We start from the raw sequence: 15450 nt of genomic DNA on the forward strand, positions 1-15450 counted from the left end.
AACGTTGTCCTTCTCTCAACAGCCGAGACAGATGTGAAGGTTGCTGGGAACTCAGCCACCAGTGTGACAAACTCCTCAGCGCACTCGACGGGAGACACACCATCGCCCTCGTCCTCGCCGCCTCTCTCCATGTGCACGCTAGGACCCCAGGTGATACCACGCAGACACGCACCGGCCGAGGCTCTCGCCAGGCAGGGCTCCTTCAGAGGCTTCCCGGTCCTCAGTCAGAAGACTTCTCCCTTCAAACGACAGATGTCACTGCGCATGAACGAGCTGCCCTCCACCATGCAGCGCAAGTCTGACTTCCCCATGAAGAACACAGGTGAGCTCTGCGTGTCTTTCTTTATTGTTCCACACAACCTGCTCATTATCTCCAGGCTCAGTGGTCTGTATTGGCAAAAATCTACCGTGAAAGTGAGAACTAAATCAGAAACAAAGAAGGATTTTTTTAGTTTTTTTTTATTCCTAGATGAATTCTGCCCAATCCTGTGTTTTTTGTGTTTGCTTCTAATACCCTTTCTCTGGTGTTTCCCCTCCAGTTGCTGAGGTAGAAGGAGAAAATGACAGCATCAGCTCGCTGTGCACTCAGATCACCTCAGCGTTCAGCGGACCCCCCGAGGACCCCTTCTCCTCAGCACCAATGCCCAAACCAGCGTCATCCCCTCAGTCTCCTGTAGCACCAGGTAACATCTGCTCAGCCTCTTCTAAAACTTAGATGTCTAACATGTGTAACTTTGCATCAACAGTGTGAAACGCGATTACTGTGTTCTGGACAGCTGTGTGTAGCGCGAGGGGCTCTGATTGGATCTGTGTTGAGGGGTGACTCAACTAGATCTTAAATAGAGAAAATCACATATTTTTGCTGCTCTACTATTAACTGCCTTGTCTGATTATGTAGCATTCATTAAAAACAAATCTAAATCATGCGCCAAACAATTAGAGCAACAGGTTTTAGCTGATTGTCGCTATAGAAATACAAGTTGAGAGACATTAGCTTAGAATGACTGTAATGAAGTTGTTATCACTTTTGCACATGCCAGGCAGAACTGACACAATCAGAAAAGGAATGAGGAGTTGCACACTAATACACTGGTTGTTTGCGGCAGATAAACGCCAAAGCTGTCATCTTTCATTGCCCACATTTTGCCATTTGGCATTCAGCTCTGGAGGAAACAAATAGTTTTCCACTAAACGATTGTGTTGCTTGCTCTTTAAATTTGCGGTTAAAGAATGTGCACCTGCTCACATTTTCCTCTTAACTGAGTTTGTAAAGTTTACTTTATATGTGTAATTAACGCTTGTTACGTCTTTATATTATTAACTGCACGGTAAAGTTATGCATGTCTAACAAAAGATCGGTCCACGTCAGCCGACCCAAAAGCTTGCTTGTACTAGCTTCTGTTTCTTATCTGCTGTAGTGAACGGCACATCTCCTGCCTTCTCTGTTGCTGCTGCTGCTAATCCCCCAGTTCTGCCCCCTGCCCTGCCTGCTCGAGACACTAACCCCTGGACTAAAACTCCAGCAGGATCCCCGGCCTCAGCACAGCCAGGTAAGCAGCACATCAGAGAGGCTAAATAGGCTAAATATAAGGCTAAAGGCTCAATAGACACATTTGCATGACACCGATAAGTGATGGAACTTAGAGTACCTTTTGAGTTGACGGTCCTCTTACCCATGCATTGTGTTTTTGAAGAGAGGTACACAATAAGTGGGTGTCAATAAGTTATTGGTGACACCGATACAAGTTCCTGTACATGAAAAAAAAAAATTGTGGTCAGACTCGGGAAAACGTGGAAAATAAATATAAACTACGTGTCAATAAATATGACGCTATAGATCTGCCTGAATGTAACATATTCAACCTATCAGCAAAATATATTCCCTCACACTACCCTCTACAAAATGGTGACACGCCAGTTTGTGTATGATTTTAACAAATGAGATATAACGTGTTAATTAAAAGAGATTGAGATGTGCTTGTAGACGGACCTCTAAATGTTCAGCTAAGCTATCCGGCCGCTGGCTGCAGCCTTATATTTGACAGATAAATATGAGAGTGGTATCAATCTTCAGCATATTTCCCAAAATCTATCACTGTTCCTTTAAACCAGCAATAGCTCTGAACTGGGATGACAAACAGAAACAGTACATCAGTGAGTTGCAAATAACAGTAATCACTCACTTTGTTTTGCCTTTCTGTGTACTTTCTGCCAACAGGAAGTAACTGGTCATCGCCTACTCCGGTGATAGTGGTCCCCCCCGACTCCTCCCCGTCCATGGCCTCCCACAGACGCACACCGTCAGAAGCAGACCGGTGGTTAGAAGAAGTCACCAAGTCTGTCCGAGGCCCGCCGTCTAATCCCATCATGGCAGCAGCGACGCTTCCCGCCCAGTTCACTGCCCCTGTGGCGATGCCTGTGGCGATGCCTGTGGCGCCCATTCCCTCCGTTACCCCGGTGGCCTTCATGTCCTCTCTACCCTCTGCCGTGCCAATGCTGCCCCCCCGCCAGCCCGCCTTTCACGCTCAGGCGCCGACCTCCTACCCGATGCCCAACGGGCTGCCGTTCCCTCAGCCCAGCGTGCCTGTGATCGGCATCACTCCTTCGCAGATGGTGGCTAACGTGTTTGGCTCAGCCGCGCAACCCCAGCTGTTCCCCGTCGTGGCCTCCACAACACCCCAGCACGATCCCCAGGCTTTCTGCCACATCAGCCCGTTCATCAAACCCCCGCAGTCCAACGCAGTGACCCCCGCTCCACTCCAGCCGTCCAACGGCAGTGTGACCTTTAACGGGGCAGACAACTGGGCCGCTCCGTCCCAACTCGCTCCATCCTCCCCGTTCACCCAACCGCCCGCACCGCCGCCGCAAGATGCCTTTGAGGCCCAGTGGGCTGCCCTGGAGGGCCGCTCGCGCCAACACACCACACCCTCCCCGACAAATCCCTTCTCCACTGAGCTGCACAAGACCTTTGAGATCCAGCTCTGAAGACTGTGTTTGAGATTAGAAAGTACTGGACAATAGGAGGCCATTTTTGTCGGGGGAGCAGATGGATGATTGACTAAAGAAGAGAGGGGAATGTCCCCCTGCCTCTCTTCATCTCTGTGACCGTGGACAAGCTCAGCAGGACCGAAAATAACTGGGAGACAGTGAAGAGCAACGGGTGAACCAACAGGGAGCAGAACTCTGCACAGCAGTGAGGGGAGGAAAAGAAGAAAAAAAGCGGTTGCTGTTAACAAGGTTGCAGCTCCCCAGGCATTTCATTAACATTGTCTGTATTGTTTTGTTTGCGCTGTGCAGCACAAGCTCTCCATTACAAGGTGGAATATCTGTTCCACACCTAGGCCCGTCAGCCCCCCTGCCACCCACCCAGGTGCTCGTTCAAGCTCCCAGTGCTCCCAGTTAACAGGGCGAGGCTTCCCTCACCTGGCAGAGGAACTGCAGCACTGAGAGAACTCCGCTTCCAGATGAAAAGTTCTCATTAATAACTTCCCAGTCAGAAGAATAAAGTGAGATAATGCCAAAATCTTTATTTTTATGCATTAAGTATATTTTAAATAGCTTTGGAATCTAACAGAAGAGTTGTAAGTAATCGTGCCAAAGGCACAGGCTAGCTACAATGAGACAAGTTTATGTTCGTGTATACAAGAAATGACCGTATATATTATACATAAAAAAAGATATATATCTATAAAGAATCTATACTGTACACACAGCTCACAGCAGTGCTAATTTTTAATGTGATGTAAAGAGATTTTGTGAAGGGACAGCTGCTTTACTTTTGAGTTTGTTTTTGTTTTTTGAAGAAAAATCTTTGTTGCCGTCTGTTGCATCATCCTGTGATTGGATGTGAAGCATCTCTCTGTAAATAGGGTATCATTGCAGCAACAATCAATGTGGACCTAGCAATGGTAGTGGTGCCCGACTGGTTGCCTCTCTTACCTGTGCTCAGTTTTCAATAGTTTATAGTACACATCAGTACTTAACATTTTAATTATTCTGTCTCCATTGTCATTCTTTTTGTGTGTGTGGTAATGATCTTGTTTTTCTATTTAACACAGTAGGATGTAATTGCCTGTCTCTCCACCTCTTATATTATTTTTTTAAGTAGTTGATTTCTTAATTTTTACTTTGCACAAGCACTAAAGTAGATGATTGGACCTCACAGGTGACCTTGATCAGAGTTAGTCAATTGTGGTGCTGCAGCAGCTGACAGCTTGCTGACCGGCCCCGACCTCCGTTAGCCTGCTGTGGTTCTGACTGTCAGCAGAAAACTACAGGGAGATTTAAAAAAAAAAAAAGTTTCATCTCTCACTGTCTGATTTCTCTCTGATTTCTGTTTTTATTTTTTTAAATCAAACCTGTGAATATGATCTATTATCTGATCTATTTTTCCATTTTGTAATTATTTCATTACTTTATTCCACTTCTTTGGAGAAATATTGAAGCTAAAAGATTGAATAAATTCATGGTGGTTAAGGAAAAAGTAGTGTTTGTTCTTGATCAAATATGTTGAATATTTATAACATGGAGTGAAATACATAAACGGTGACAATGAAACGGACACTGAAACAATTCGACAATGAATTGGTCAACATAAACTATTTTTTTTCACATTTATCGAACAAAAATGACAAACACTGGTTCCAGCTTCTCATATGTAGGAATTAGCAGTTTTTAAATAAAATATATTTTGGTTTTCAACTGTTTGCCAGACCAAACAAGCAATTTCAATATGTGACTTTGGACTGGGAAACTTCTATGGTCATTTAGATAGATAGATAGATAGATAGATAGATAGATACTTTATTAATCCCCAAGGGGAAATTTGTTGTCGTAGTAGCGCCTTACAACTTGAAGATACAAATAAATAAAGATAATATATATAAAGACGCAACAGGGATGAAAGATATAAATAAAATAAACACAATAGAAACACATGGTTAGTTGCAGCACTCATACAAGTAAATGCATATCATGTTTAAGAATAAGAATGAATAGCAGAATCCAGGAGATTAGTATTAACATTGCAATTATTTGCACTTATACAATAAACGAAGACAAAATATGTACTAGGGTGCATTTATATTAGACCATTTTCAGACATAAGATTAAAGAAACGATACTGTCACAGAACAAACGTTCTCCTTTATAAAGCGGATTCTTCTGCGTTGGTCTGTCCTGTTGTTGTTCCGCCCTTCCAGCAGGGGGCGCTGGCTAAAGATCCGCGTCCCGGTGCGGCGGCGTCGTCATAAATACAGCCCGGAAGACACGGATCCGTTCAGTCAAAAATGAAGCAAGGGTAAATGTTCATGCAACTAGCGGTTTATTGGGTAAAAACGTAAAGGTAAGACCTCAAGGTTCATATATTAGTACAAGTGTTGCTCTCCTTGGTGCGCAGTATTGTGTGTAACTCTGCGCAAGGACGCAGCGCTGAACAAGCCGCAGAGTTACCATGCTAGCAAGTTAACCGGTCAGCTCTCGTGGCTAACCAGGCGAACGTTGGTTTAACTTTAGACAAGAAAAGAGAACCGGGATTAAGGCAGACATTATTGTTAATCAGTCTTGCCTTTTAAAGCTTGATTCCATTTTAGGTGTAAACGTAACCCCGGTTTAGTTTATGACGCAGTTTACGGTCAAACGCTATCGTTAGCTTTAAAAAAACTACCTCCTCAACGGACTGACAGCTCGAGCTCGGGGCTGCGAGTGAGCTGGTTGAACCCGTTTGAACCCCACAGTTTAAACAGGCAGAAGCTATGGCTTCAGTTAATGTTGTGCTTTTAAATTAGAATAAAGTAGCTCACGTGACAACTTGAACTGTGACCTTTTTAGGACTGCCAGTTTTTTCACTGCATACTTTTTATACCAACATGTTTTATAACATACTTTACTTATTAACTTCTCTTTGATAGCTGTTTTTTGTTTTATGAACAACACTTGCAACATTCGACATTGAGACAAAACAGGAAACATTTAAAGTTAGGCATCATAAATAAATGAGGGTAACATAAATGGCATGTCTCAACTCAACATGGTAGCATGGCATTGGGTAGCTGTAAAATAAAAAGTACTTTAATATAAATTAATAACTTCGCAATAAAATCAAATTTCTTCAGTTAAACCTGCAGCATATTTACTACATTTCAGATGTTTTTAAAATGTGGAATCAAACTACGGCATTATTTCAATCCAGAGAAGCCGTAAATTACAGAAAAGCTTTGACCACATGACAGGTGACACACAATGTTTGTTCGATTTCTACTGCCTTACTCTGTGCGTTGCATAGCTGACAATACAACTTGATTTGTTTATGAATAGAAGACGTGTGGTTTTGCCTTTTTTTTTCTGTTCCAGAGAGATGCAGTGCCTGTCCAGGTCACAGAAACAGAGCCAGGTTTACATGGGATCCCACTGACACAGGAAAGGTAAAACATCGATCACCCTTTATCAACAAACGTGCTGTTTTAGACATGCAAATCAGGCCACTTGTGTTATTATTATAATTTATTTTTGCCTCTAGATTTGCACTTTTCTGCCAGCCAAGGATCACTTCGAGCCAACATGCCTTTTCGAGGGCATTTAACTGCCGTCATAACAACAGTACTAGGAGCGACCTTAGGCGGGCTGCTCATATGGCGAGTTTACCGAACAAAAAGGAAGAGGCTGCCTTCCGTCCAGGAGGTGGCCGATCCTGTGGAGGCGCCGTGTCCTGTGGAGGCGCCGTGTCCTGTGGAAAAGAACTTCACAGCTGTGGCGCATCATAATGACCAACCGCCACATCTTCTGGAGAAGGAGTTTCAGGCTGCGGAGCATCAGACCGCTCAGCTGCCGCCTCCCGTACAGATAACGTCTTCTGAGCAACTGCTGGCTGTGAAACCAGTGATGGTGAGCTCTGAGGAGGAATGGCAGCAGCTCTGGCCACTGATGCAAAAGGAGCTGTCGGCCTTCCCTGTGCTGGGGCTCGACTGTGAATGGGTAAAGATCGAAGGCGTAAGAAATACCTTTTGCATGTTTTTACATAGGAAGAGGAAAAATTAGATGATTTTTAATGGGCATTTCTTTTAAACTTGTGTTTGTCATTTCATAGAAGAATGAAAAGTACTTTGTTGTCAAATCTACTCTAAAAAAATTGGTCCTACCCAATTAATCAACTAATCTAAAGGATAGAAACAATTATTTCATACCTATTATCAAACGGGTGGAATTTTCTTGTAACATTTCGTCGTGCTCTTGGTTTTATCTGACCTTACTGCTGCTTCCTGTTGCAGGTGTCCGTGAAAGGTCGACCCTCTGCGGTCGCCTTGCTGCAGATGGCCACATGTTCAGGCCTGTGTGTCCTCGTGAGGCTGCTGGCGTTTCGCACTGGACAGCAGCCGTTCCCGCTCAGCTTGATGGAAGTCCTGCGAGACCCGCACATTCTGAAGGTTGGCGTTGGCTGTTATGAAGATGGCAAGCGTCTGACGCGGGACTACGGCCTGTCGCTGACGTGCACAGTTGACCTGCGCTACCTTGCCTTAAGACAAAGGTACAGTCTGTTTGTTGCTATTTCGTGTGTTTAAAAAACAAGAGGAAAAAGCCTTCTGCTTTTTATAGTCACATTATCATATGAGATGCGATGGAATTTTATCAATCCGGGAAATTCTTGTTCTTGCTGTTGATCACTTTCATAGCTGTTTTTTTTTTTTTTTTTTACTCTTTATTGTAGAAATCCACACTTGCATTGTGTGACATTAAGACAAATCCTAATGAAATGAGGGTCACATAACATTCATTAGATTAGAAAAACTTTATTAATCCCCAGTGGAGAAACTCATTTCATGACTCTACTCAATAGGATTCAATATCACACGTTTAGATGGATAGATCCTGGAGCACATTTGTTATTTATAATTTGGAATTAATGTACACCCTAAATGTAGTCTTGCAAAGTTCCAAAGATGTCATCTCTAGTGCCAGAGATTGATAACAAATGACCACAGCAGAATAAGAAAAAACAATATAGTAAAATTATATGAACAAAAGAGACATTATTAAGGGATAAGTAATACCAGTGCAATATAGACTTGAAATAAACGTTAATCTAGTAAAATAATTCCGCAAAAACACATAACGACAAAAGATTAAAAACAAGACTAAAATAAAGTGTATAAAAAATAATAATAAAACCAGGGCCTGATAGAAACTAAAATAAAAAAGTATTATATTGAAAAGTTAACGATATAGTGAAATACATTTGCATAATATTGCACGATGTCGAAAAAGTAATTTCCAAAAGTCAAAAAAAAAAAAAAAAATTTAAAAGTCAAATGCATAATTTTGTTCTCAAATTCTGTCTCTTTCCAGGCAAGCGACGGTGAATAATGGCCTCAGTCTGAAGTCTCTGGCAGAGGATCTGTTGAATGTGTCTCTAGATAAATCCCTGGAGCTGCGCTGCAGCGACTGGGAAGCAGATCAACTGACGCTGAAGCAGGTGGTGATTCATTGCATTACTGCGCGCTTCACATTTGTGATACATCTCATAGTTCACATCTGCTTTAGAGAATAAATCGGCTTTAAGAAAGTAAAGAGCAGCGAACTGGAGTTTTCGGTGCCTCGCGTTAGACTGAGAGCTGGTGTACGTCCTTGGCTTTGATGAGAATGAAACGGTCCTGGTTGAATCATCAGTACACAAAATAAACAACTGTGTTAAAAGATAATAATAATTTCATGTAAAGTGAAATGTTATTAGTATTTTTAGATAAACATACAAGGTAAGGAATAAACTACAAGACTCCCAAGGGTATTATTAAGGTGCGATCACAGAGCTTAAAATTCTGTTGGGAGACTGTGTTGATAACTAAAAGTACAATCTGCATCATCAATCAATTCACTTTCAGACTGTCAGTTTTGGACAGTCACTTCCACTCTGAATGGCTTCTGCAATGGAAGCAAAGGCTCCTGGGTATTGTAGTACTTACCCGTATTTATCTGCCAAATAAACAGGAGAAAAAAACACATGATTTCTCAGCAGTAAACCTTAAGGATCGTGATGTCATCTGTTCCTTCGGCGCCTCCACTATCCATCAAACGGTCATCTGTTCTCTCTAGATGATGTACGCTGCCAGAGATGCTCAAGTTTCCATTGCGCTCTTCCTCCATCTCTTCGACTTCCACTCTGAAGCCGGTCCCGAATATTCCAGCGGGGGCTCTTACTCAGAGTTGGCCGCCCGCTGCCAGGGCCTGGTGGACGTGCCCTTCAGGGGCCGCGCAGACGGAGAAGACAGGGCGTCCGACGGAGATAGGAGGCGCAGGATGCGGAAAACACCCACTTATGAAAGCCCGGAGTCTGGTGATCAGCAAGTCCCAGACCCTCGAAAGAATAACAAGAGGAAACCGCTGGGTGTGGGCTATTCTGCCAGGTGAGGCCAACGCTGTTGAAACCAAAAAAAACATCTCTCCACAACAGCTGAAAATGAATCCGCTTCTGGTTATTGTTGCCTGTAAACAACCTGCAGGGCATGATTTGGAGAATGAAATGTCAAATGCTAGATTCCGGCTACATACTCTTCTGTGTTTCTTTCATCTGTATAATAGAGACGTCTGGTCTGTCTGTCTGTCTGTCACAGGAAGTCTCCCCTCTATGATAACTGCTTCCTCCATGCTCCTGATGGTCAGCCTCTGTGCACCTGCGACAAGAAGAAAGCCAAATGGTACCTAGATAAAGGAATAGGAGGTACACTGGATAACTCCCAACGTGTAAACATTAAAATACAACATTTCTTTAATTTCTCCCTCACTCAGCCAGTTGACAAGCTTTTGCTCTAACTTTGTTGAGCTTGTCTGTGTTTGTATCGCTGAAGACCTGATCAACATATTCTCTGTTTCTGACCCAGTGCTCCAGAGCGAGGAGCCTTTTGTAGTGAGGCTGCTGTTTGAGCCGTCGGGACGTCCCGACTCCCAACAGGACTATTATCTCACCGCGAAGGAGAATCTCTGCGTGGTCTGCGGCAAAGAAGAGTCCTACATCAGGTTAGACAAGTTTCTCTTTAATTAACCTCCGTTCATGTGAAATGAAAGGTGTTCAGGGAAACACTCGTTCTTCTTTAAAATGCAAAGATGTCCAGTGATGGAGAAGCAGCGCGTCCTCACATTTCTGCAGCTTGAACCAGTACCTTTTACTTTCTTTTTTTTTTTTTTATATATATATAAAAAAAAAAATATTTCAGGACTACTTCAGACGCTATATTTAATAAAGTAAAAGGCTCGTCAGCCGTTTTTTTTTTTTTTTTTCACGGTTAATAATTAATGATAAACTTAATTGATATGATTGATTAATATTTCCCTTTGGTCCCACAGGAAAAACATAGTGCCACATGAGTACAGACGGCATTTCCCCACTGAGATGAAGGACCACAACTCCCACGATATCCTGCTGCTCTGCACCAGCTGCCACGCCGCCTCCAACGTGCACGACGGCTACCTGAAGCAGAGTTTGGCCGAAGAGTTCGGCGCCCCTCAGGGCTGCGAGGAGGGGGTTCGCCTGTTGGAGGATTCGGACCGGCGGCGGGTGCGTTCGGCGGCTCGGGCTCTGCTCACCGCCGGGGAAGGACTGCCGGAGCAGCGGCGAGAAGAGCTGCAGGCTTTGATCAAGAGTTTCCTCGACAACAACGAGCAGCAGGAGCTGACGGACGAGGAGCTGCAGCAGGCCGCCGGTTTGGAGACGAGGTGAACAAAACCATTCGGTTATTTTGGGTTTCATTAATATCGATGTGGTTATTTGGTCCCAGTTTGAACGTTTTTCCCCTTCTGAACAAATCTACCTGAACACTTAAACTTGTGTTCCCAGTTTTATCTCTAGAGTGTTTGAGTGAGAGTCCAAAACAAAGATGGGAATGAACAAAAATAGTACTGTAGCAAGCTTGAAACTGCAAGATCGAATATTTTTAATTAGGACACAATGAGCCACAAGTAACTGCACAGTCCATCAAAGATGATGATGATGATGATGAAGAATATGTTATCAACACTGGCTTGAGAAACACTTTTTGCTCTCATGATCAGATAAAAGTCAAGTAAATGTAGCTCAGGGGGATGAGTGGTTGTCCAGTAACCACAAGGTAGCCGGTTTGATCCCCAGTACCCCCATAGTTCACATGTCGAAGTGTCCCTGAACAAGATACTGAACCCGTATCTGCTCCCCGGCTGCCTCACAGGGCAGCCCACTGCTCCTTAACCAAGGATGGGTCAAATGCAGAGAATAATTTCCCCAGGGGATCAATAAAGGATAATTTCTTTATTTTCTTCTTTCTATCTATATTTTGAATAAAAGAAATGGCAAATATTAGTCATTATCATTAATTCACGTAAATCCATAAAATTCCTGACATTTTGTAATTCATTTCTTGTTTCATTGTTTGATTAATACGGCCACATCAATATAAATCGTTGATGTTTAATACCGGATAACGACAACGGCTCAGCCAGTTCATCCGTCGAGCTCTAATCGCCGTCTGTGGTGTTGCATGCGGTCTTTAAGGAGCCGTGTCGGATTGATTTCCAGGCAGCGAGTCTCACTCAGTCTGCGTCTCTCTCCTGAAGGATTTTCAACGAGGCGTACGTACCGCACGGTCTGAAGGTGGTGCGAGCCGGTGCCGAGCAGGGCCTGCAGGGCCTGATGGACCTGGAGCGCCGCTGGAGGCAGCACTTCCTCCTCGCCATGCGGCCTCGCCATCTCCCCCCTCTCTGGGCCGTCGACCACAACCATAGCAAGTTCCTCCGCAAATACGGAGAGGACCTGCTCATTAAACTCAACTGACCTCCAGCGGCTACCAACCGGGAACGGAACGAGGAACTTTCTCAGTGCCGGTTGGATCTGAGTCTTCTGCAGCCGCTCCGTTAATTCTACATGCCAAATCGCTTTTTTTTTTTTTTTTTATATATATAGTGAGCGGGATGAATGAACTAATCTACCAGCGGAAACTGAAACGTTAGCCAGCATGTTGAGGTTCACCAGATGAGTGCGTGTGTGTAAATGCACTCGATCTACGCTGGACAACGGTTCACGTATATTTCTAGTGCCGGTGTGATGCTGTTAGGTTGCCACCTGGATCCTGAGACTCCACTAGTGGAAAGAAATCCAGCACTGAATCTGAGAAGGAAAAAAAACACTAAACATAATGTGATTGCATATGAACACTTTTTTTCTTTTATCATGAAAAATGTATAATTATTTATGAAAGGTTAAAAAAATAATGAAATAAGAGATTTTTTTAGAAGAAGCTGCAGCCTGCTCTTAACCCCCCTCCCCCCTAAATGTAACGACCACCCCTCCCCCATGCAGGTTCGTGGCTGTCAGTCTGAGAATAAAAGCTTTGCTTCACAGAGAGGGTCCTCTTTATATGACCTTTACAGTTTTTGTCGCTCCTCCCTGCTTTTGTTTTCAGTCTATTGTCTGTTTTAAGTCGATAGATGAAAGTTTCCCAGAAGCATCTGAATCTAAATACGTTCCATCTCGTTTTATCGCGGAGGGCAGACGACCGCTAAACGCAGTAAAGTTGGCCGCTAACGGTTTCTCATTTCAAACTCCTGATGTTTATGTCCTGCTGCCGATCCTCCTGACGGTTGGGACACCTTCCTGGCTCGTGTTTTAATGAGCCTCTTAATCCCCAAACCCGACCGGAGAGAATCGTCGCAGCGTCTCGTTTTCACTTAACAGTCAATGACGTCGTTTCTCCAGAATCCAAAAATGCACAGTGGAGAAAAATGCCGACTCTAATGCGATTTTAGAAAATGACCATAAACCCTTTTTGCGAGGCAGACTTTTTCGAGCGTGATGAAATTATTCACAATATACAGCTCGTATTTTTCTGGATGTAACCCCTGAAGCTGTCCTGTTTTTCCTGAATTGTGAATGATTCAAAAAATAAAAGTCATGTTTGTATTAATCTTTGATTTGTTCTTTATCACAGTCGGTTAAAAAAACCACACACAAACACGTTCACCGTTTTGTTTTTATTTCTTACAAAATCACAGTTTAATAAATAGTCTGTAAAAATGAGTACAAAAGTGGTTTTCTTAACGTTTCATATATGAATCACTCGTGACTTTCAGGTCAAAGGAGTCTTTAGTTGGATTTTTTTGTTGTCAGGAATGACTTTTTTTTTTTTTTTTTTTACAATCTAGTTTTGCTGAATTAAGGCCTCTTGATTTTGGCATCAGAACAATCTGTCATTCAAATGTTTTGTATCTGAAGTTGAATTAGTGTACAGTTATGAGCTCCCCTGGTTTCACAGTTCAGTCAGGAAAAATTTATAAAAAAAACACATTTACAAATTAATACAGAAATGGCTCAACATGCAGATGTAATCCCTTTGTCCTAAAATGCTGACAAAACTAAGCACATTTCTAATGGTCAGTGTTTGACACTAACAATGGCACATGAGGCTGCTTCGTCGAAGGGGATTCCATCAACGTGAGAATTAATTTTTCCTTTAGTGCCCGTTGAGAAATGTCGAAATACTTTCTAAAAAATAAACATTTTGGTGGAATTCCCCTTGTAAGAAGTTTAGCGGTGACGAGGAGTGCAATCCTGTGTTGTGAAAGACACTCTGACATCTTTACTGCATTACAGTGAAACCTCTTTGGGTGGAAACGCACATGAAGATTTAATGCTGATATTTATATATATTTTTAGAATTAATTAAATTCAAGAAATAGACAATTTTGGAAATATTCTAATTAGCTTTCTTGCCAATACTTAAGTCAAAGATTCAAACCGCTCTCATGTCTGTCTGTACAATGTGGAGCTAACATTACCGCTAGCTTAGCATAAAGACTGGAAACTGCTGAAAGGACATCCTCCCCAGCTCACATGTTAAATCCCCTTTGAACAATAATTACAATCAACTATTGATGCATTTAACAATATTGGTTATAAAAGTGTTGAAGGTAGTGTGCTGCATTTAGGGGAATCTATTGGCAGAAGTGGAATGTTAGTGTATAATCACGTGAAAATAAGAATTGCCACATTTCTACAGTAGCTCAGAAAGGTCAGACTAAACGCCGACTCTAAATGGAGCGTTCACGTGACAGTTGGTTGCAATCTACAACCTCACCACAAGAGGCCGCCAGATAACAAAGACTGCACCTTTTTAAAAGGTAGTCGCTTCTTCTAGCCAAGAAATACTCTGGAACATAATTCCTTGTAACGTCGCATCGGGACGTTTTTACGCTTTTTTTATTTGTCAATTACAGGTGCTGGTTGGCAGATTTGGGTGCATACTAATACATATGCCCAAAAAGGCCAGGATGTCCTGCTGCATCCAGTCCCATGTTGCAGTATGCAAGCCAGCAGGCTTTTCTGGCCCACAATCCTCTGCGCAGCGTCCCATGGACTGAGCTGCCTAGGGGGCACAGACAGACTGTCTGATGTGATGAATATTAGAGTACAATGTCCCAGTTGGATGTGTACTGCATGCAACAGTACATACTTTGGGATGTCAGCTGCAGTACGTACTAAAAGTAAAAAGAAAAAGGTATGACACTGCGATTCCCTTTGGACTGAGCCAGGCTAGCAGTTTCCAGTCTTTATGCTAAGCTAACTAGCTGCCAGCTTTTGTGTCTAGCATGCAGGCATGAGTGGTATCAGAGTTTACTTTCCAAAATATCCAACTAGTGCTTCATGAATCTTGTGTGTGTCCACCCGAACTACTGCAGAGGATTTCAACACTAACTTACTGCATATTATAACTCCTTTTGTTCATTCCAACAAAAGACAATTTCACATATAAAAAGAATGACAATGCAATTCAAAGAAATGAGAAGGCCTGTTTGATTCAACCCCAAATCTTTGAAAGTTTTTTCTTTTTCTTCCTATTTGAAGGGACGGGTCACTTTCACATTTCAGAACACCAGATGTTACAGTATTTAAAACATCACATATGGATCTTTTCTTTGCAGATTCCATTTCCTTAAAGGTACACTGAATTAACAATAAGGCATATTCTAAACATTTCCAATTCGCAGGTCAAACCTTGACGACTAACAGTATCTTCAGAAGCTAAATTCTGAAGCACATTTTCAATTTATATTACAAAAATTAAAGACATTTTGCAGCTTTAACATTTTGTCCTTCAAGGTAAAAATCCATCTACAAAGAATATTTTTGCTCAAGTTTCACGAGGAAGAGTCGTGCAACCGACACAAACAACCTCAACTCTCTCGCGTATTTTCATATGAACAGATTTCACATCTTCACACAGACCGATAAGATTGTCACATTAACGTAGGATGTTGCACAAATCATATTGCTCCACAATGGCTGCGTGAAAATAAATCTTCGGCCTTGTAAAGGGGGCTAAAAAAACAATAATAAATAAAGGGAATTTTTAAATGTGAAGCGGATGATTCCGCTAGTTTTGTTTTTGTTCTTTTTTTTGGTCAAAGGCTGTTTGATGATGCAGAGAAGCTGTACAG

At 42.6% G+C, this 15450-nt stretch overlaps 2 protein-coding genes across 2 annotated transcripts in view; both read left to right on the forward strand.

Annotated features, from left to right (window-relative positions):
• Positions 1-4466, forward strand: part of numb (NUMB endocytic adaptor protein) — a 40485-nt gene extending 36019 nt beyond the window's left edge. Inside the window, exons 8-11 of the mRNA XM_079224371.1 lie at positions 23-322; positions 540-683; positions 1419-1550; positions 2219-4466. Of these exons, the coding sequence (XP_079080497.1) occupies positions 23-322; positions 540-683; positions 1419-1550; positions 2219-2985 (1343 nt within the window). The 3' untranslated portion in view covers positions 2986-4466. The remainder of the gene's footprint in view (positions 1-22; positions 323-539; positions 684-1418; positions 1551-2218) is intronic.
• A 2092-nt stretch (positions 4467-6558) lies between these two features.
• Positions 6559-11805, forward strand: exd2 (exonuclease 3'-5' domain containing 2; the record flags this gene model as incomplete). The annotated part of the gene is made up of 8 exons (XM_079216936.1): positions 6559-6972; positions 7266-7522; positions 8341-8467; positions 9085-9395; positions 9603-9709; positions 9870-10005; positions 10333-10701; positions 11575-11805. 8 exons carry the CDS (start codon positions 6559-6561, stop codon positions 11789-11791), a joined length of 1938 nt encoding a protein of 645 aa, XP_079073062.1. The 3' UTR covers positions 11792-11805.
• Between the last annotated feature and the right edge of the window lie 3645 nt (positions 11806-15450).

This window comes from Taurulus bubalis (genome assembly GCF_910589615.1).
Source record: "Taurulus bubalis genome assembly, chromosome: 1".
NCBI lineage: Eukaryota > Metazoa > Chordata > Actinopteri > Perciformes > Cottidae > Taurulus > Taurulus bubalis.